The 23,800-nt window shown below is 37.2% G+C and overlaps 1 protein-coding gene across 6 annotated transcripts in view; it reads left to right on the forward strand.

The window, feature by feature from the left end:
• The window catches only part of MARCHF1 (membrane associated ring-CH-type finger 1), an 839,495-nt gene that overhangs the window by 492,850 nt on the left and 322,845 nt on the right, over positions 1 to 23,800 (forward strand). For 3 of the 6 annotated variants that reach the window (XM_060299840.1, XM_060299838.1, XM_060299839.1), the window contains one exon: positions 21,100 to 21,248. In XM_060299840.1, coding sequence (XP_060155823.1) covers positions 21,138 to 21,248 — 111 coding nt within the window. In that variant the 5' untranslated portion in view covers positions 21,100 to 21,137. Of the gene's footprint in view, positions 1 to 9,692; positions 9,796 to 21,099; positions 21,249 to 23,800 lie in introns of those variants that run through there. The other 3 variants (XM_060299842.1, XM_060299837.1, XM_060299841.1) reach the window with 2 other exon arrangements.

Raw genomic sequence — 23,800 nt, forward strand, 5'->3', positions numbered from 1 at the left:
CATGTATCTATTCTTTTTCAAATTCTTTTCCCATTTAGGTTGTTACGGAACACTGAGCAGAGGTCCCTGTGCTATACAGTAGGTGTTTGTTGGTTATCTATTTTAAATATAGCAATGTGTAGGTGTCAGTCCCAAACTTCCAATCTACCCCTGCCCCCAACCTTTCCCCTTTGGTGACCATAAATTCGTTCTCTAAGTCTGTGAGACTGTTTCTGTTTTGTAAGTAAGTTCATTTGTATCTTTTTTAGATTCTGCATATAAGCCGTATCTGTCTGACTTACTTCACTTAGTATGATAATCTCCAGGTCCATCCATGTTGCTGCAAAAGCCATTATTTCATTCTTTATATGGCTGGGTAATATTCCATTGTGTGTGTCTGTCAATATACAGGACATTGTGTGTATCAAATGTATCCACACAGGACATTGACGTGGATACATTTGCAGTTAACTGTTGAGTCTGGATTTGGGGAAACAGGTTAGAGCTACATTGTAAAATTTGGTATTCCAGTGTCGTGTCAATTTATGCTGTCTAGAGATTGTCAAGACAGTTTCTCTGGGAATTTCTTCATCTTTAAAATGAGAAGAATGTGTCTAGTAAGAGCTAATAAGCAGTAATAATATCTAATCAGTAATTTATCTAATAAGGGCTTTTAAAATTCCAATTCTAATAGTTTGCTTTTCTTTATCTACACATGTCTTTATGGTTCTGTGTTCCCTAATTTTCTACCATTGTCTCTGCCTGAAATCTACTTTCTTCCCTCTTCTAAATACCAATTGGTTACTCAACCTTCCAAGGTGTGATAAATTGCCTCTCCGTTCTCCTGGTCAGAATCACGTACTCATTGCTCTGGATGGGGAACAAGCAACATCCCCCAGGCAGCCTGTTGAATGAGAGGAATTAACCTGACTATAGTATTGTTTGCACAAGTCTTCACAATTTATAAAAACCCTAATAAAGCAGTTCAGTAAAGATTTTGTAGTTTGGTTTAAACATGGAAAAACTGAGTTCAGTTTTCACATGTTGGTACCTGCCATACAAGGAGGACAAATAAAGGTTTCAACATTTTATTCAAAGCGAAAGAGAAAGTTCATGAGCCCAATTTTCATCGTGTCATTGAGCGGGATGGGTCATGCTGTGGAATATGTGAGCAGTTCTCGTTGCTTGCTGTGTTGGGGAATGTAATTAAGGGAGTGAATTTTCTTTCAGATTGTGATTTTAATCTTCACCACTTTAAGGCAATTTTGGAAGAAATTGTGACAGCTTATTGAAATTTGGCATATTTCACTGCTGAGTCTTGCCGAGTTGCTTTTTATCACATCAATGACTTTGGAATTAAAGAGTTTCAAGAGACTCAAAACTGGGGGACCTCCCAGTGCGTCACTCGTGTTTGTAACAGCATTTGTATGAGCATATTTAACTGAAGACTAACTGAAGAAAAATTTTCAAAAAAGCATCAGTGATGTGTTATAAAGAAGTGCAGGCATTCAAAATCAAATCCAATGCATGTTTTCAGGTAAGACGGATAAAATAGAGCTCAGTCCACCATTATGAATTATCCTGGACTGACAAAACTCACAGAAGAGGCAGATTATTGAGATATCATGTAGACACAAAGTCAAAACTTCCGAAGAGATTCATAAATCTTACTGCGTATAAAGATACTTCATATCTCTGTGGTTGAAGTGCATACCTCAAGGTGTGTGCAAAATGTTGTTCTTTTTTTATTTTCTATACATTTCAAGAAGATTGGGTAGAAAACTTTTCTTAAAGGAGGACAACATAAAGCCGATTATATAAAGTGCAGAAGTTTCCTGAGAGTGTACGTAATCCAATGCTTCTGCACAATAAAATCTCAGTCACGTGGATATCCATTTACTTATGTGTCTTTGGGACTTATCGTATTTGGTGTGCAGACTGATACTACACACCAGACTACCAGACCAGCTATTAAAATAGTGCAATACCTCTGTTCCAGATGATAAATAATGTGGACCTCAGCTTTCTGAGTGAACTCTGGCCACCTGGTTGCCGTAGCATCTCTGGTAATCCAACATCCAAAAGGATAATATCTGCTGTAATTGGTAGTCCTCATGCCATACTGGTCGTTAAATATTTGAATGTCACTCAGTTGGTGACTCTTGCTCTAATCCCTCTATTTATCTCTTTTGCTAGACTAGGATCTCCATAACGACTCAGCCTGGACTGTATTCATGTGTATAGCCTTCCAATGCCTGGTATATAGAAGGGAATGTTTGTTAAATTGAATTTAATTCTTTTAAATTCTTTAAAAATAAGAGTTGACATCAAAATTCAGGTTTCAATTCTTGTGTTAGCCCAGGTAGTCTAGAAAAAAGAGGCTGAAGCAAGGTTTACACACTAATGCTTTAGTAGGGGTGCAATTGCAGAACAGCACGGGGGAGGGAAAACACATAAAGATACTGCATTATCCCTTCCCATAGCTTAGCAAGAAAATGTGACCAGTCGGCTTGCACAGAGGAAGTGTCCAGGTAGAACACGCAGAACCAGTGTGCCTTAGAACAGTCCCTGAGCAGGGAGGAAGGGCAAGGAATTCTTGTCACGTTATCTCTCACTAATCTTAGTTTCCCTACTGGGCATTAATTCCCACACACTTTTGGATGGTGTCACCAGGCCAGTAAAGGCAGATGCTGGGGATCCAGAGCACCAGGGACCGGGGCTGTCAGAGTAGCTGCAGCTTCCATCACAAGGAGCCTGGTGGACGCCAAGCCCAAGTCCAGCCCTGACCCCTGCCTCAGTCTTGAAAGGAGCTGAGATCAACCAGAGATGTCAAGGAATGAGGCAGTAGCAGCAGAGGCCAAGGGGCTCTGATGTGGCCCCCAATCCCAGGGGCCAAGGGAGCCTGGATTGACACATAAATAAGGACCAGAGCAGTTTCTAAGAGGCTTTTCATTTGAACACTTAAACTCGGTCACCTCTACCCCAGCCTAACCCCCACCACCACTGCGTGAGTTGTGGACCTGGTAGATAGGAAGCTTAAAGGGAAACGACTTAGGCTTCAATGTTGTCAGTCTGATAGAAAGAGGAAGATTGTCTACTACCTGAAAAAGAACCTTAAGAAGTTGATTTTTTAAAAAATTTCCAGTGAATTGGGTCTTTCCAGTATGACTTTCTTATTTTTAAATAAATGCTGAGAAATATAACAACATATGGCCATATATATACACATTTCTGGTATTCTGGTACAGAATATCTTTATTTTATTATATTTTATACTTTTTAAAAAATATATAAAATATATATATTATTTTATTATACAGCTTTATTGAGGTACAATAGACAAACAAAATTGTATATATTTAAAGTATATGAGATGACAATTTGATATACGTATGCATTGCAAAACGGTTACCACAATCCATTACTGCAGATGGTTACATGTCTCTTGGCAAATGTCAGGTGTATGATACAGTGTTACTAGTTCTAGTCACCGTGTGATACATTACATCCTCATGACTAATTCATCTTATAACTGAAAATATGTGCCCTTTGACCAACATCTGCACTTCCCTGCCCCCAATCCCTGGCAACACCATTCTACTCTGTCTCTGTGAGTGCCACATTTTTTTCTTGAGAGTATTTTGAAAGTAAAAGATGAATTATTTGTTTTGGCCAAAATACTTTTTGAACGCAGGTAACTTGTAGTTGACCATGTTTATCTTTTTACTTAAAGATATAGCATTATTGTGATATCTCTTCTGATGTATAAGCAAGAAACATGTCTTTCTTTTTTTTTTTTTTTTGCGGTACGCGGGCCTCTCACTGTCGTGGCCTCTCCCATCGCGGAGCACAGGCTCCGGACACGCAGGCTCAGCGGCCATGGCTCACGGGCCCAGCCGCTCCGCAGTATGTGGGAACCCATGTCCCCTGCATCGGCAGGCGGACTCTCAACCACCGCGCCACCAGGGAAGCCCGAAACGTGTCTTTCTTATTGCAGAAAAGGAAAGCATGATTATCAAGTATTTCTTAACATCAGGTATATTCTTTGCTGAGAGCTTTTAGCTTCGAATCAACTCGGCAGAGATTCTGCTTTCATCTTCTGTTGTGGATACAGAGTTACCATTCTTCAAGGGTCTACTTGTGTAGATGTAAATGAAAAGTTAAGTGTTCTTTGGCATTTCACTGTAATCAAGTGTTGTTTTGGTCTTCCCTTTGGGAAGGTGATTAACTTAGTTTCAGTTCAAGGTGATAGACTTGCTCAGACAGCTCCAGTGAATGTTTTATTCACTTTACATATGACATAAGTATTGGCTAGAAGAATGCAGGATACCTAAGGTTATTTTGAATTAGAATTAAATATCGCTTACACCGACATATTTAGAACTTAGTTCTGCTGTGTCTAGTAAAACATCCAACTCCATGTAATGGTTGGTTTTATTGGATTACTTCTCTTAAATTTTTTCTCTTAAGCATCTTCATTTCGAATACTTTAAGCTGCTTTTTGACTAAATTAATAACGAACTCCAGTATCAAATATCCTTCTTGGCTAATAAAACTCAATTGTTTTGGACATTATAGGTCATGAAATTAGTCATTTTAATAAGCTGTCTAAAATAAACTTTTCCTACATTTAATTCTGGATTAGTCATTAGCTGGGAATTCCTGGTCTCAAATACTGACAAATGAAGATGTATTGTACAGAACTACATAATAAAGGAAGAAGCATACAGTTTTCATATAATTCACATGGAGATATCAAATGCACATCCTGTGACTATTACCTTCTATGTGTGGTTTCTTAGAGTCACATACATATACTTTAATGTAATTAACCAAATTTAAAATGTGTCTTTCGTGTCAATTCATTCTTCTATTCTGCCTTTCACTTTTCTACACCTTTTACTGTGAAGCCCTCTAGAGAGCAAAGACTGTGTTTAAAGTTCTCTGAATGAGCCCTACACAGCACCACGGGCAAGAAGGAACTTAAGGAGTGCAGTGCTGATATTGGGATAGATAGTATTAGGCGTAACACTAGTCAAATACTAATCCTGTTATTATCCTCTACCCAAACAAGTTTTCCCCCTATAAGATCTTTCACTAAACACCTCCAATTGTACCATACCATGTAAAAAATAATGCTGTTTTGTACTGACTCTTCAAATATGACTGGGGATAAGAATCTTACCATAATACATAAGGGGGAAAAAGTACTTTGTTTCTCACATATGAAAACACATGATTTAAAAAAATTTTAAGTCACCTTAGTCTTCCTCTGAGCTGTGATGAGAAAGGCAACGTCTCTAGACTGACAGTTTCTTTAAATTCATTCCACTTTGCCTCACTGTAGTGTTGGGTAAATGTGACAGCAATCAGGAAGAAATGTGCACTTCAGATTCTTTGTCATGTAAGTTAATTAATTGAAAAAATGTTTCCCGTCTGCAGTACGTAAAACACTATTCATAATATGCCAACAAACGACACCAAGCCAAACCAAAAACCTGGGTACTAGGGAGCAATGCAACACCTCTGCTCTGTTCTGTCCATGTCATAAATATATTTGCACAATGACAAGAGTAATAGAAAATAGGATTGGCTTGAATGGCAAAGCTTTTCAAATGGAAAATGTTTGTGATGCATCTTAATGACAATAGTCATTTGGAACCACAAGACATTTTAAATATAATACAGAAATTTAGAAAAATTCTATATACATAATTGAAAAATAATTCGTTCTATTATGAATTTTTTCCCCTTATATTATTGTACTTGAATCACATAGAAATTCTGTTTAGCCAGAAAATTGACTGGTAAACAGTCTGAAGTGTTATATGTTGGACCTTTGACTCAGTAACTAAATTGAGTTTCAGATTCCTAGAACAAGACCAGTATTTGAGTATGTATTGAATACATTTCTTAGGCTTAAGATTTCTCTAATATTCAAAGACAATCTTGGGAGAGTTCACTATTTTGCAAGATGCCTATTTCCAATATTATTTCCACCAGTCTTCTTGCTTGATGACTAAAATCCAGCTTGAAATTTTGGTGCATGGACAATATATAGTAATGACAAGAGAGTCTTGACTTTAACAGTATAAAATCTGAACAAGGTCTTATATTAACTCACCTAAATCATGAGGCAATTAATAAATATAGCTACATAATATTGTGTAACATAGAGTAATTGTTGGTTTCATATTACTTAATAGCCCTGGTGTTTTCTTATCTGAACAAAATAGACTTTTATAATGTTCTTTAATAGATAAACTGCTGGAAAATGCTCTATTTCAGGATTATTCTATTCCCCTTGAGTGGTCAGACAGAAACTATATGGGGAGAGTTTTCAACAGTAGCAACATATAATACGTAACTTGTGTTTTCATTTGGTGGCGAATTCTGGGATCAAAGAAAGCAAGAGATGAATGGCCCCGAGGCAGACCTTACGCCTTTTCTGGAACTGCAGTATCTCTGGTCAGGGTTTCGTTTCTCAACCTCCTGAATGAGCACGTTGAGTCTGCATGCAACTTGTCCGAGCACATCCATTGGGTGGTTCTTGTTATTGGGATTTACCATCGACAAAGGTCATGAAGCATCTTTACAGTAAATTCCCTAAAGGATATCTGCTATTTACACCTGGCTGCTCAGAAGCCCGAGTTAGGCCTGCATGGATCTAGATTATGATTGGGAAATAAGGCATGATACCTCAGCTCAATCATGTAATTCCTTCCCGGGTTTTTCTGTAGATATCCTTTTTTCTTGGCTACAGTGACCTTGTTCCTTTTAAGCTATTGTTTAAAGCTTCAGACATTTCTTGTGCATTGTGAATTAAATTTTAAGGAACTATTTAGCATGTTGTAGAGGATCTGTTAAATGTTACAGAAAAATGTGTGGTCAGGAATCTGGCAGCAGGACATAGTGTCATATTAGAACTTTCTATTTCCTATTCTGGAAAAAAAAAAAGGCTCTTAAGGTCAATACTCCTTGCTTGTCATCACACAAGCAATCTATGGAGGGATATGAAGTCCACCAAAGTCCCTTTTTATTTTATTGTGTCAAAAACAAAGTTTCCTTCTTCTTTTATCATCAGTTCAACGTTTCTTTCCACAATGGAGCAGGATACATTTTAAATGTCAAATTTATCTTCAGATGGATCTTCACAGATTCTGTTTTAAAGCTTACTATTCACATACCCAAAATTAGCTCTCAGGGAATCAGTTCCAAATTACACATTTGCTTATGTATATACATGCATGTTCTTTTCTCTTTTGTGGTGAAATTAGTGGCATTTAGAACTCTGCAGAAGCTCATATCTTTTTAAATGTATTTTATTCAAGTATAGTTTATTTACAGTGTTGTGTTAATTTCTGCTGTACAGCAAAGTGATTCAGCTATACATATACATACCTTCTTCTTCATATTCTTTCTATTATGCTTCATCACAGGATATTGAATATAGTTCCTTGTGCTATACAGTAGGACCTTGTTGTTTATCCATTCTATATATAATAGACATAATTTTTTGATGTATTCAAATGAAGTTTTAATTTTTCCCTTTGAGAATGAATTGTTGAATAGTTTTCTCTATCTTATATTCTCTGGTTTGGTGCCAACTTCCTATTTGTCATAAGAGTAGTTTGTAGTTTTTGTCATATCCTCACAAAATGACCTCTCTTTATGACTTTAATTCTAACTTACATTTTTACGGCATTCTTTTTTTTTTTTTTTTTTTACTTTTGGCTGCATTGGGTCTTCATTGCTGTGCGCAGGCTTTCACTACTTGCGGCGAGCGGGGGCTACTCTTCCTTGCAGTGCGTGGGCTTCTCATTGCGGTGGCTTCTCTTGTTGCAGAGCACGGGCTCTAGGTGCGTGGGCTCAGTAGTTGTGGCTTGCGGGCTCTAGAGCACAGGCTCAGTAGTTGTGGTGCACAGGCTTAGTTGCTCCATGGCATGTGGGATCTTCCCCGACCAGGGCTCAAACCAGCGTCCCCTGCATTGGCAGGCAGATTCTTTACCACTCTGACAGCTGGGAAGTCCCTATGGCATTCTTATACATAATGTATGTGGACAGTATTAAAAGATGGCTCAGCATTGAGTAATGTTTTTGCTTTTCATTAACATATGGAAAATATTTTCTTTATTTTGACAACCTGCATTTCTTCTTCCTATTTCAATATTCATCTGACATTACTGAGTATCTGCTTTGTGCTATGATTTGGTTTTGATCTTAATGATATAAGAGACTTATTTGAAAACACCCTCACCCCTTTCTCAGACTACCCTCAACATAGGTAGGGAGGCAGAGAATGAACAAATAATCATGAAATGCAAAAGACTCTCTGATGGTGGAGTAAATAAACCACCAAGTTCTCATAGATAGGGAAGCAGGTAAGGAACCAGGCAAGATATCGCAGGGTTACTGCTGACGTAGTCTAGTGTAGACTGATGACAAAACTAGGAGAGCTGAGAAGAGACATTGCAGGGAGATGAATACAGAAAAGGAGGCTACAAGGAGGCTTACAAGGATCAGCTTCTCAGAAAAAAAAATTCAAAAGTGATTTATTAAAAGTTAATATACCTTTCACACTTTGAATTTTGGATATCGGTTTATAATCAAACTGTGATATTTAAAACCCAGATATTACTGAATATTTAAGGACAAGTAATTTCTGGGAGTGGCAAAGATTAGTTTGTGGCAAATAATTGTACTGTTAAAAAAAAAATCTTGGTAGTCGATATCTGAATTATTAGTCAGGTCAAGTGTCCAAGATAAAAATAAGACTGAGTATACAATAGCATACTCATCGTATTTTTGACACTGAAATGTAATTCTGATTAGGTCATATGCAATCATTTTAATGTTAAAAATAAATAAATTCTACTGTATTATGGACACTCTATGTTCAATTAACCTCATATATGAAAGGAAATCCACAAAGAGGCTTCCATATGTTTAATATTAAAAATTTTTGCTTACAAATCTTATACTTACCATGATTATTACTGGTTATTTAAGAACTTAAAGAAATGAAGATGGCAAGTTTAAACAGTGAAATATTAGAACCGTATGGCCTTTTTTCTTCATTTTTAAGTATTTATTTACTTGTTTATTTATTTTTGGTTGCTTCGAGTTGCGTCAAGCAGGGGCTCCTCTTCATTGCAGTGTGCTGTCTTCTCTTTGCGTGGCTTCTCTTGTTGTGGAGCATGGGCTGTAGGCACGTGGGCTTCAATAGCTGTGGCACGTGGGCTCAGTAGTTGTGGCTCCTGGGCTCTAGAGCGCAGGCTCAGTAGTTGTGGCGCACGGGCTTAGTTGCTCCGCGGCATGTGGGATCTTCCCAGACCAGGGCTCGAACCCGTGTCCCCTGCATCGGCAGGCAGACTCTCAACCACTGCGCTACCAGGGAAGCCCCTCTTCATTTATATAAGTATCACAATTGGAGACTAGATAGAAAGTGAAGAAGGAGGTTCATTGTGAGTGAGCACTAAGTTTAACGATTCTTGGTATATACCTGCAACTAAAAATCTGTTTTTCTTAATGTACCTTTTTTTTCTTTTTTTTTTTTTTATGGTACGCGGGCCTCTCACTGTTGTGGCCTCTCCTGTTGCGGAGCGCAGGCTCCGGACGCGCAGGCTCAGCGGCCATGGCTCACGGGCCCAGCCGCTCCGTGGCATGTGGGATCTTCCTGGACCAGGGCACGAACCCGTGTCCCCTGCATCGGCAGGCGGACTCTCAACCACTGCGCCACCAGGGAAGCCCTGAATGTACCTTTATAACTTGCAAAAGAAGTTTGAGTGAGCTGCAAAGATATATTTGGAACATCAGGTAAAAATGTAGGCATTTAGGGAACTAGAAGACAACTAACAATATAATTTAATATTTTCTGATGTTTCTAGTATACATTTTACGTACTTAGTGTAACCCTGAGCATTGATGAGGTTCAAACATTAACAAGTGATCAGGGTTACACTAAGTACATAAAATATATACTAGAAACATCAGAAAATATTAAATTATACTGTTAGTTGTCTTCTAGTTCCCTAATTGCCCATGTAAAGAGAGAAACATGAAGCTCTTTTCGAAGAGTTACAGTGTCAAAAAGATAAACTCTCTCTTTGATTATAAAAATTGAATAGAAATTTCAGCTGGTAATGTAGGAAAGGGAAGGAATAGGGATCCACAGTCCCACAGCGTGGACAAAACAAGGAAACTTTATGAAATTTTTACTATGTTTACATAAATGATAAAAGTCCCTAAAATAAACCTAGAAATCCAGGCATCCCTGTATTTATATTCTCATATATTTTTCATATGTTAGCCATGCAGAATTTCATTGACATTAAATGACATATTTTGGTTTTAAGGGAGACAATGTTTAAAATATTTGATGTGAAATGTTCAGTACCAGCTACTTGTTACAAATGCATATGCCTTTCAGAAACTTCCCTTGAGTAATGCGTGACACAGTCATCTTGAAATCAACTCAAAGACCAAGAGAATTAGAAAAGAAACCAGTATTCCTGGAAGCTATATTTTCAGGCCCAATGAGGATGGTAAAAACTGTATCTTTGAAAATTTTAAGCAAAACACCTAGACATTTCAATGACTTTCAAGATGTGAAATATAAATCTCTGGGATATATTACAAAGTTCTTATCAGAAAAAATTCACATGGCAATGTTTTTTCTTAATAAATATATACTTAAAATATATTAAGTCTATTATATTAATATAATATAATATATTATATATATTATAATATATATATAATATATATAATATAATATAATATATAATAAAATATATTAATAGTATTAAGTCAATGGTTTGCTAAATTTTTATGATAAAAAGATAGATAAAAAAATGTTTTCACACTGGAAAACTTTGGAAACCCATATTTTATTCAAACACCTTTAAATGTCTTCATAAAGCTACTCAAGAAACCCAAAGTTCCTTTTTTGTTGTTTTGTTTTTCATTCTTATACGATCTCACTTTCATGCTCTTGGTAAATAGAATTTTTGAGGAAGTGGACATGTCTGATGCACATAGCGAAATGTATCCTTCAAAGGCATTGCACTCAATTTTATGAATTTCACTCTTTCACTAAATTCCCTCATTTCTAGAGAGATGAGGCTGGAAGTTAGCCTATTTTCAACCCAGTGGTGATTATTTTGTTTGGAAATTTGGGTAAAATCAATGTGGTCACTTTTGAATCCCAAACAAGTAGTACATACTCTTCTGCCATTCTCTTGTAGTTATTTATTTATTTCTCCTAAGAAGGTAAAAATAACTCCCTTCAAAATTTCTAACTTCAAAAATTAGTTTGTGGCAAATAATTGTACTATTAAAAAAAAATCTTGGTAGTCGATATCTGAATTATTAGTCAGGTCAAGTGTCCAAGATAAAAATAAGACTGGGTATACAATAGCATACTCATCGTATTTTTGACACTGAAATGTAATTCTGATTAGGTCATATGCAATCATTTTAATGTTAAAAATAAATAAATTCTACTGTATTATGGACACTCTATGTTCAATTAACCTCATATATGAAAGGAAATCCACAAAGAGGCTTCCATATGTTTAATATTAAAAATTTTTGCTTACAAATCTTATACTTACCATGATTATTACTGGTTATTTAAGAACTTAAAGAAATGAAGATGGCAAGTTTAAACAATGAAATATTAGAACCGTATGGCCTTTTTTCTTCATTTTTAAGTATTTATTTACTTGTTTATTTATTTTTGGTTGCTTCATTGCTGCACACGGGCTTTCTCGAGTTGCATCGAGCAGGGGCTCCTCTTCACCGTGGTGTGCTCTCTTCTCATTGCAGTGGCTTCTCTTGTTGCTGGGCACAGGCTCTCCCCCTCTTTATCTGTAACCTCCCACTCCAACACTGAGAAACCTCGCCCTCCTTACTTGCCAACCACTTATTTAGCTGTTCAATCCCAGCATACCTGTCAAGCTGTGTCAGAATTGTCAACCCGTACTTCCGTGGGGAAATATTATATGAACTAGAGCACAGTGCTGATGTACAATATTTTTTTGCTTTAATCTAATAGATTCCACTATTTCTAAAGTACTTAGGTCAGCACATTTTCCCTCATGCTTTTCGGTGAGGTCCTTTCATACATTTGTCACGTATTTAGACTGTATTTTTCACATTCCATCTTGGGATCTCCCAACCTTTTAAATGACATGTTTTAATTTGCATCCATTTTCAGGTTTACACTTTGTGCTGTGAAATTCTATAGACTGTCACAATCCCACAATCTATTACCGTGTCATACAGAATAGTTTCACTGCCCTATCACTGATTATTTTACTGTTCCTATAGTTTTGTCTTTTCCAGAATGTCATATAAATGGAATCACACATAAAGTAGCCCTTTTCAGACTGGCTTCTTTAAACATGGCAATATGCTTTTAAGATTCATTTATGAATCTTTTTATGGCTTAATAGCTCATTTCTTTTTATTTCTCAATAATGTACCATTATATGAATGTACCACAATTTATTTATCTATTCACTGACTGAAGGATATATTAGTTGCTTCCGGCTTTTAGCAATGATGAATGAAGCTACTAGAAAAACTTGTGTATAGGTTTTTGTGGAAACATAAATTCTCAAATCAGTTGGATAAATAGCTACAAGTGCAATTGTTTGATTGTATGGTAATATTTAGTTTTGTAAGAAAGTACCAAAGTGGCTGCACCATTTTGCATTCCCACCAGCAATGAATGAGAGTTGCTGTTGCTTTGCATCCTTGGCCAGCATTTGGTGTTATCAGTTGGGTTCAAAGCCATCCTAATAGATATGTAGTGGTATCTCATTGTTTTAATTTGCAGTTCTCTAAAGCATATGATGGTGAGCATGTTTCATATGCTTATCTGCCATCTGTACATCCTCTTGGTGAGGTGTCTGTTCAGATAATTTGGCCATTTTTTACTGGGTTGTTTGTTTTCTTATTAATTTTTAAGAGCTCTTTGTATATTTTGGATACAAGTCCTTTATCTGATAAGCAGTTTTCAAATATTTTCTCCAAGTTTATGACTTGAGTTTTCATTCTCTTAAGTCTTTCAGAGAATAGAAGTTTATAATTTTGATAAATGCTAGCATCAGTTTTTCTTTCATGGATCATGATTTTAGTGTTTTATCTAACACTTCATTGCTGAAGCCAAAGTCACTCACATTTTCACCTTTGTTTTCTTCTAGAAGTTTTATAGTTTTTATTTAAACTAGGTCTGTGATCCACTTTGAATTATTTTTTGTGAAATGTGTAAGGTTCTGTGCCTAGATTTGATTTTTTTCATGTGGATGTCCAGTTCTTCCAGAACCATTCATTGAAAAAACTATTTTTTCTCCATTGCGTTGCCTTTGCTCTTTTTCATAGATGAATTAATAATAACTATGAGTTTGTTTGAGTGTTTTTGGACTCTCTATTCTGTTCCATTGTTTTATATGTTCATTCTTTTGCCAATATCACTCTGACCTGATTACTGTAACTTTATGTTAAGTTTTGAAGCTGGGTAGCGTGAATCCTTCAGCTTTGTTCTTCTTCACTATTGCCTTGGATATTTTAGGTGTTTTGCGTCTCCATATAATCTTCAGAATAAGTTTGTCAATATCTACAAAACAGCTTATTGGAATTTTGATTGGGATTGTGCTGTAGCTCAAGTTAGGAAGAATTGACATCTTAACAATATTGAGTCCTCCCGTCCATGAACACAGAATTTATTGGCATTTATTTAGATGTTCTCTGATTTTTACAATCAAGATATTGTAGTTTTCCACAAAGATTCTTTAAGTATTATGTTAGATTTATACCTAAATATTTCTTTTGGTGCTATTGAAAATGGTATTGATTTTCACAAATTCCAGTTGTCCACTGACAGTATATAGGCCTTCAGGTATATAGGAAAGCAGTTGACTTTTATATATCAACCTTGTATCCTGCAAATATTTCTTCTCCTTCTTTGTTATCTTTATTTCTTCTTCTGGTATTCCAGTTATGCATATGTTACATCTTTTGAAATAATCCCACAGTTCTTGGATGTCCTGGTGTTCTTTGGTTTTTTTTTCCCCATTCTTCATGCTCTTTGCATTTCTCTTGGGAAGTTTCTGCTGTTCTGTCGTCAAGCTCATTGATAACTTCTCTTGGCCATTTCCAGTCTATTGATGAGCCTGTCGAACACATTCTTCATTTCTATTACAGTGTTTCGATTTCTATCATTTCCCTTTTTTTCTTTCTTGGAGTTTCTATCTTTCTGCTTACCCCACCCACCTGTCCTTGTCTGTTGTCTACTGTTTCCATTACAACCCTTAATACATTAATTATAGATATTTAAATTTCCCTATCTGATAATTCCAGTATCTTTCATATCTGAATCTGGTTCTGATGCTTTTTTATGTCTTTTCAGACTTTTTTCTTGCTTTTTAGTATGTTTTCTAATTTTTTTTTGTTGAAAGTCACATATGTTGTATTAAGTAATAGAAACTGAAGTAAACACCCTTTGCGTTTCTATTTTCCTGGCTAGAAATAGGGTGTATTTAATGTTTGCTGTCACTACCAGATGCTTCAGATCCTTCTAGCATCCTGTGTTTGTCTGTTGGCTTTGAGCCTTCCCTATGTGCTCCTCCTCCAAGAGGGTTAGTATCTTGCAGTGCTTTCGGTTATAATCTGCTAGTATTATCCTGAAGCCCTTTTGGTATGGTGGGAAAATAGAGTAGAAGGAAAGTATTCTACAATGGTATGATTAAATCTCCAAGTCTTAGTGGGCCTGTGTTGCTGGGCTATGGCCTTCACAGGTGTTTCTTAGCTTCCCTCCCCACCTTAGATGAGGCAGGAAGCCTAGAAATACCTGGAGTGGGAACAGTGCCCTTCACTCAGGTAGGTTAGTTTGACTCTTTGAAGATATTTTCCCTGAAGAATAGGTCTTTGTTTTTTATGTTTTGTTTGCGGTACGCGGGCCTCTCACTGTTGTGACCTCTCCCGTTGCGGAGCGCAGGCTCTGGACACGCAGGCTCAGCGGCCATGGCTCACGGGCCCAGCCGCTCCACGGCATGTGGGATCCTCCCAGACCGGGGCACGAACCCACGTCCCCTGCATTGGCAGGTGGACTCTCAACCACTGCGCCACCAGGGAAGCCCAGAATAGGTCTTTGTATAGGAGTGTTCTAGGGCATTTCATGATGGTTACTCTTCCCTTCTCCCTAGTAGTACCAGAGTGGCACCTTTCTCAGCTGTTCATGAGATCTAGGTAAGCTTCCTGGTGGTGAGACCCAGGAAACTCTGGGGCCTCCACTAAGAATGCAGCCTCCAGGAAGTTCTTCTTCTTAAGCTAGGCCATATTGTGCCTCCAATAATACATCAAAATTACTGTGTGCTAACACCAATTTATGGTTCTAGCAGCTTCTCTGCATGTATTCTGAAATTGGCCGTGCGTCTCTGTAGGCATCTGTCTCTCCATATTTGGGGGTAGTAGTTTTTTATTACAACTTCATTCTCTGATGGTTCCAAGAAATATCATTAATTTTCAGTTTGTTCAGGTTTATCTTTTTGTAAGGATGGGAGTGATGATTTCTACACTCTTTACATGTCAGTGTTGAAACTAGAAGTCCCTCACACTTCACTTTTGATGTCTCGAAGATTGGCCCAACCTATGTGCTAAGGGCTGAGTGACTACCACCCTCTCATAAAGAGGCTTCTTAGCCATCACTAAAGTGTGGAAATGTGTGTGTGGCCTTCCCTTCATCTGCGTCTGTATTAAGACTGGAGTAGTCCCTGCTATTATAGTTTTCCCAAGGTTGCTGACCTGGAAGCTGCCCCTTCCCCCTTTACTAATGACCTCAGTGTTACGGCTCATACTGCTACCAAGACTGTCTCTTCAAAACCCTTCTCTCTGCACTGCCCCAACAGAGGGCGGATAGGAGCCCCTTACCTTTTCTGTGCCATTTCTTCATTCACAAGGCTAGAGTAACTTATAAGACTTCACAGAAAGATGGCTGCTTCTAAAAGGGATTGCAAGGTAGAGGGAGAGTTTTAAAAAGAAAACTATGTACTAAATGTATCTTTCCTATAGTCCAAGCAAAAAAGCATTTAAGAATTTAAACCTTTTCTATGAGTCACGTTATGGTTGTTCCCATTTCTTAACTTTACTCAAAAGGGGAGAGCTCTTCTTTATTTTCTCCTTTATTTTATTATCAACAGTTATTTATTGGGTTCTATATCAGTTAGTGTTCCACATCTTAGAAGGCAGCTATGAACCTCTCTGTCCATTTGAGAAACCTCACACCCTTCTCATAGAAATCAGAAGGCCCTCAGTACATACTTCCATTTCATAGCAATAAATTTAATAAATAGTTACCTAGTGTAAAGACCATCTGGTCTGAAGACTTCCCAGCAGGCAGTTCTTGATGGTTGTTAGGACTCCATGTCTTCAAGGACAGCTCACAGTTGTGTGTGAGCGCTTCAAAACAGCCACGCAGGCATCCAGCGTAGCAGTTGGTGTGACTTTTAGGCATGTATGTTATAGTCTTCTGAGGGTCTAGGGAGTACTCTTGGAGCACACACACACACACACACACACACACACACACACACACATATACACGCACCTTTTCAAAAAACAAACATTAATTCTCAGAGATATTGCAGCCTACTGAGGAAGGGAAGCATGTTCTTAACTGTCCCTTCCTTCTCTTATTTGCAAGTTGTTTCTTTCATAATGGAGATCGATCTTCAAGTTCATTCTGGCGGGGTGAGGAAAGTGTTCCATTGTTGAGACATATTTCTTAAGGACACTTAGCTAAGGAAATATATAGTCAAATCTCTAAAATTTTCGTTTGAAAAATCCTTTCAAATTCTTAGACAAGGACTATCCTCAAGTTACCAATTTGAGGATGGTGGTGTACATGAGGAGGTGGGGGAGACTTTCTCAGTTCCATGTATGTGGTGAAGAGGGAAGGACTTGACCAGGCCCTTAACTATACTCTACTGGATGCGGCAGGGAGCGGGCGATGTTTTAGGAAGGAGAGAGTTGAGAAGGTAGACAGACAAAGTAGAGGCAGGCAACTGCGTTTTTTTTTTCTGTGAGAAGAAAATGTTCTTTTTTTTTCTTAACGTCTTTATTGGAGTATAATTGCTTTACAACGGTGTGTTAGTTGCTGCTGTATAACAAAGTGAACCAGCTATACATATACATATATCCCCGTATCCCCTCCCTCTGCGTCTCCCTCCCACCCTCCTTATCCCATCCAAAGCACTGAGCTGATCACCCTGTGCCATGCAGCTGCTTCCCACTAGCTGAATTATATTAGTTTTGGGGTACAGTAAGGTAATTTTAATAAGCTCACCTAGAGAGATCAGCTGGGCTTTCTTTCCGCCAGGCAGCATAGCTGCAGGAGCGCCACTCACGTGGCGCTTATGTGGAGCGCACCCCTTGGAGCGCAGTGCCATTTACACGGATTACAATGGGAAGGAGGCCCCCTAGCGTTGTGTAGCAAAGCTGGTTGTGGCAGCCTTTGGAGTAGTAAGAATTTTAATTTTCATGTAAGTTATTTGTAATAGTATTTTCTTTGGAGAGTTGTCCAAAATCAGTGGTCTCCTTCAGCTGATATTAAGTCAAACATCTGTTCTCAAGGTCTTCATAGTACTCATTGCACTGCTATCAGAAGTTGATTGACTTGTCAGTTTCCCCCCTACCTGGAACTCCAGATCGCTTTAATCCCTTTACCAATAGTTCCAGGCACACTGTCTGGCACAAAGGAAGGGTTTGCTAAATGTTTCTGAATTAAAAGTAACTATTCTCTATGACATACACCCAATTGCCCTGCATTTTTTTCTTCCTAATTTTAATTTGTTGTCAATTTAGTTCACAGAGAATGCACTGTGTTTCTATTTATTAAATTAAATATCTCGTAGGGGTAGCATATTAAAAATTAAGCTTAGTTAAATCTCAGTGTCCCGTGATCATTATATAAGCTGCTCATTGCTGCATCTCATATTAGCTTGGTTCAATGGTTAGATGGTAATTGACATGAATACTTAATGACCACGTTTCCATTCTGATATATTACTAGTGATACTTACAGTTTAAAGTGCATTAGGGTTAATTGTAAATGCTTATAATTTGCCCACCCTTCTGACTGACAGCATATTCTTACACCTCAGAATATGATGAGCACTCCAGACCTGTGTAGGAAGAATGCTGGTCTTCAGAGGCTCAGCAGTCACCATTATTAACCCTTCAGTTGTCTCAAATCTATAACCTAAACTGTTTCTGGAATTTCTACTTTGTCATCCATGTTGCCAAAAAGATCGCTGTGAAGTGTAACCTAAAGTCGGAGTGTTTTGTGATAATAGAGAAGAAGATATTATCTTTAGCAACTGTCACAGTCTCTTCCCCACAGAATTTACAGGATGGTGCAGTGGAGCTCTCCTTTCTTCCCTGTCTCCCTCTCTTTCAACTCACCTACACCTGTGCTGCTTCCTTGGAGGCCACTGAAACATTGGTTTCTTTCAGATATGATGCTTCAACTCAAAAGTAGCTAGTAAAGTGGGTGGATGCATATTATACTGAGCACGTCATTAGACAAAGCTTTTCTCTTATCAGATGATGTGAATGTCCAGATGTAGTCATGTAAACATCAGAGGTCTTTATTATAATCTCACACATTCTTCATTCATATGATAAAAGGTGAAGTGATGCTGTCTAGTTAGATTGCTCTGGTCATTTCACACATTTAACTTTCTTTGTGAATATTCCTATGAATATGTCCAAGTTCAAAGAGAAGCTTTCCAGTCTTCCAGGCCGTAGCCATGCATCATGTTTCTTTTCTGTTTTCCCACAACAGACAGGACAGTGTCCATGGTAAATATTCGATGATGATTATTAACACATTATTTAGGGAAAAAGAGTATGTATTTTAACTGGTTGAATTATTTAACCTAGTTAATCATCCTAGAATTAAGATAATGTCTGTTACATGCAAAAAAAAAAAAAAAAACTAAAACGCAGCTGACGTTTTATTATACTACATCAGCAGGTGTAGTCCAAAGTTTAATAGCCCTGTCGTGATGACTTGTTCAACAAAACAGTTCAGAAAGATGGTTTGCGCAAGCAAACTTCAGGGGAGACGTCTAAGATCAAAAGGGGCAGACAGTCACCTTGAAGTTGAGCATATAAGTTCACAAATTCAAAAATTAGGGAGTCAGGAAGATCCTAGTTATGCTTGGATTTTAAAATTCTAGAGAATATTGCACTGAATCTGACTCAAATCAAAAATGAAAGTAATCTTCCTCTTATGGCTTTTCCATGCCTACTTCAGTACCTACAGCATAGTAGAGGCTCAAGAAATACTTAAGGATTAATGTTGACTGAATAAGGAGGAATATAGCTATGACCACCACCATCACAAGAGAAGGCTACAAATGAAATTAAACTGCTTTATTTAATCTCAGAAACTGAATAGGAAATAAGAAGTCGACTGCTTTTAAAAACATATCCCAGAATGGGTACTGATGATATAATTTTTGTGGGCTACTTTATTATGCTTTTTATTCATGCATGAATTCAACATTTTATTATAAGCACTAAAGTGATATATTTAATTATGGAGTTAAATTTTTTTTTAATTGCCAAATGACTTACAAGTAGGACATTTGTTTGTACTTGATTAAACTGTTTTGGTCGTTATGTATCATTTCACTCCCTGCTTTTGAATAAAGCTACTCATTTACATTTACTGTTAGTACACTTCAAGAAATGTAGTTAAATACTGATGACTAACCAAGATACTGTGTACCAGGAATGTGGAAATATTTACTTTCTGTGGAATGCAAATTAGTTGGAGATGCAGATTTTGCATTACACAGATCAGAGTTTTCAAATAAAATCTCAAGCAATGTGTTTGAAAAGGCAAGCATTAATAATTTGTTGCTCATTCACACAATTGCTTTGAAGCTCCCCTCCCCATTTTCCTGCACCTCAGATGAATGATTCACTCATATAAGATTGCCAGTCTTATTTAAAAGGCCATTCCATTGAGTATCTTAGACTTAATTTTTATGAACGTTTTTTAGAAATAATTTCCTATTTACATTGTTAAGATCCATTTCACTTGAGTATTTTGTCATTTACAGTAATAACTCATCAATCCGTTAATGCAACCTTTCTTAATGTTACTTTTATTAGTCCTATGAAATGTGCTATTTTGAACCTCTGAAATGTTATAAACCACCAGATTGCTAATTGCTTTGGATACTGTGAAAAATAATTACTCCACATTATTTTTTATATTTAATTGACAGTGTAATGCATTTAACTAAAGATCTGCGATGAACTATTTCTAATTACTGAGGGTGGTGGAGTGGAAAAACTAGGCTGTGAAACTTTACAAGGAAACAATGTTTTCTTCATTACATTAAAAGTTATTGTTGATATAACTTTTTCAGAGACAAACAAAAAAATTCCTTAAATGGGAAGTTCTGGAAAGCTAGAAAGAGTTGTGAAATATTTTTATTCATGATATAGTAAGGATATTTTTTAAATTATTATTTTAATAGATTGGTGATGGGTGTCATATACTAATTTTACCATGCTTGCCCTAAAATTTCTCCTTCTTTAGTTGGCAGAATTTTATGAGAGAGATAATCATGCCACTGCCAGAATGAGTAATGTTCATCACTGGCCTGCGTTCAATTCATTCTGCATCTGTAGGACATTCAGCTGAAAAGCTATGCCAAATTTTAGATATTGAAATATGTAGATATATCAGGAACTGAGTCTGTTCTTAGCTCTCAAGGTAAGAACTTCTTGTTAGAAACCGATCTTTGAAAATAACTTAGAACCTGATGCAAGGAATTCCCACCATCTAAAAGTGTCACGAATTGACGTGTAAAACGTTAGGCTCTTTGAGTAGACGTGTACTGTTTTCATTGCCTGTGGTTCTGAGGTTTTTAATGGTCAGCGTATTCTTCTTTTCCTCCCTATAACACCTGGCTAAAATGAAGTGCCTCCACTGATATTACATTAAATTGCTTATTTCATTTCAATGATGTACATTTTCCAAAAACAGACATCTAAAACAAGTGACCTGTTTCAGGGAATGTAAATTATTTTCAGAATTTCAGAAATTGAAAAGGGATAAGAGGAAGGAGAAAATGCTGGGCTGGTGTGAAGCGATAGCGCGTAACCCTCGCAGGATCCCTAACAACACGCGGACCCCCGAGGGCTCAGAGGAATGGGCAGACGCCTCGCAAACCTCCACACTGGTGAGTGCAGCCGTGGTACCTCCAATGGCTTGTGTGAATGGATGCGGAGGGAATGGGGAGGGGGCCGGGGAGGGCTTCCTCAATAGTTCTCTGCTTTGCAATGTATTATATTGCTCATATAGACGTCGCTTAATCAACGGGTAGTAATAAAAACATCTTAATTTCATAGAATCTAGAGTTTAATTCAGATTAACAATTTTTTTTTTCTTTTTGTTTCTTTGGACATCGCCCGTCCGTTATGTCAGGGACCTTACAGAGATATTTAAAGTTTATACCTTGCATTCTACACTTCGGTAATGGAATCATTGGAGGAAAACGAGTACCGTTATCCAAAAATAATGAAAAATCAGAATCCTACCTTCTGTATTTTCCTATATTGAATCCTTTTTAAAGGCATTTTTAGAATATATAGGATTCAAAAAATTATAATTTTGATATAAAATCGTAAATTGCTAAAATGATTTGAAGACCAGATCAATAATATACTCTTTCTTGTTTTGTTTTCTGCGTTAAGTTTACACGTTCGGCTTTAGCTAGCTTTTATTTCCCAGTGATTAGGAAAAGAGAACTCATTAGCAAAAGGAGTTTTATAAGTTCTTTGTTTAGGTTTTGGCTGCAACATACTTCATTTTGATTTAAGGGAGGAAAATTCCATTCAATCTCTAAGTTTTAAATTGACATGTTAGTTGTATTTTAATTGCTATTTTACCGTTTTATAAGAACACGTACTTTCATTAGCCTGATTTATTAGTTGATGAACATATAATTAAATATAAGCAAAGGTTTTAGGTTTATTTTTTTACTTTTGAGTTATTTGATAATTTCTATCATTTTACATAAAAACAATGGTCCTGAGCAAACATTATAGAGTGAATTTCAAGAGAAACCATGGAAAGGAATAGGCTTTCAATTGATAAAACATAGAAATGGGAATTCTGTTTAATTCCATCATCTTAGACTGTAGGGAGAGGGCTGAGGGTATGAAGAAAGTATGCAATGTGATTGGACAAAGTTCTAGGGAATAGATTCTTTGAAATTATTATCTGCAGTGTTCCATCTCAGTCATATGCTCTTTTGTAGATTACCGTTTTCAATAAAACTGCTTGGCATGAGTTAACACCATTTAAATACACATGTTGCACAATATTTATACATAAAGCTGGATTTTGTAGGTACCATGCAACAACTAAAATTTTTTAAATAAAAATATTACTTCTGTGATCTCATTAGAGTGGCTTTAGTGCTTAATTACTATTTCATAGAACCATAAATCAAAACCATTAAAAAAAATCTTGAGCCAACATTTGGCCTTTCTCTTATAATTTTGGGTAACCTAATAGTAGCTTCATTTTACAAATGTGTAGTGGCCCAGAGAAATTAAGTGACTTTCCCAGTGTCACTTAGCTAGTAAGTGTCACTTCTAGGATTACTAGAAGCCTGGCTTCTGAAGGTAAGGCATGCTGTATTAGGGCAATAGTCTTCAGTCACTGGAACCTAACCCTCAAATCTCAGAAAAATAAAATATTTCTTATGTCATAGCTCATGTGTCTGGGCAGCTCTCCTTAGAGGTTCACTGTCAAAGGTTCACTGATTATTCAAAGACTCCATCCCTCTTCTTAATGCTGCCTTCTTAAGTACATGGCCTCTTAGGTCACTGAGGAAAGGAAAAGGCTATGCTGTCCATTGTGCGTGAGCTATTATGGAGCAACCTGAAGTGTGTAGACATCCTTCCATTTGCCACAACCTAGTCTCATAGCCCCATCTGAACTGCAAGGGAGGCCGGTGAATATCAGGAAGCTATGTGGGCAGGAAAAGCAGATAAGGACATCTCTGCCAAAGTCCACTCTTGTGGTCGCCAAACATTCATGTCACGCTTCCACTCTTTCATTAAGAAGGGCTATTATTTTCCAAGAGAGATAACTAAACATTCTTTCAGTCACTGGATTCAGTTCAAATTCATGGTCTCTGGTTATTCATTGTCCTCATCTAATGATGATGATGGTCAATCACCTATAAATAAACGATTTATATTTTGCAACCAGCTCCCAACATACATATATATCCAATATGAAGGAGAGGAGTAGGAAAAGGGAAACCACAATAAACACTCATATTTGGACAGAGAAAGAACTAAATGTACATGGAAGCCAGTGGTGTATTCCTGCTGGACAGACATTGTCAAGTCTCCCTGACAGGATCCTTGAATTGGCTTTGACCCTGCTCCCTGGGAGATCTCCCTTGTCCCTGCTTTCCTCTAGCCTCTGGATACACCCTCTGGGAAGTTCTTCCTTTTCTATTATTCTCCTTGTCCACATTCAAAGTGCCTAATGAAACTTGTATAGCCTTAAAATATTTTATTTTCCTGTTTGGGGAAAATTATGGAACCAAGAGTTGTTTTAAGTCTTAGGAATTTCAAGGCTCATACTGCTGGAATCACGGTATTTCAGTACGACCATCCTCTGCAATCTGCTAGGGCTCTGATCTCTTTGCTTTCCGGTAGTCCGTGTGCCTAGCAGAGTTCTATCTTGGTTGCCCTTGATTTCCAGTTCTCC

This window comes from Globicephala melas, chromosome 5 (genome assembly GCF_963455315.2).
Source record: "Globicephala melas chromosome 5, mGloMel1.2, whole genome shotgun sequence".
Classification (NCBI taxonomy): Eukaryota; Metazoa; Chordata; class Mammalia; order Artiodactyla; family Delphinidae; genus Globicephala; species Globicephala melas.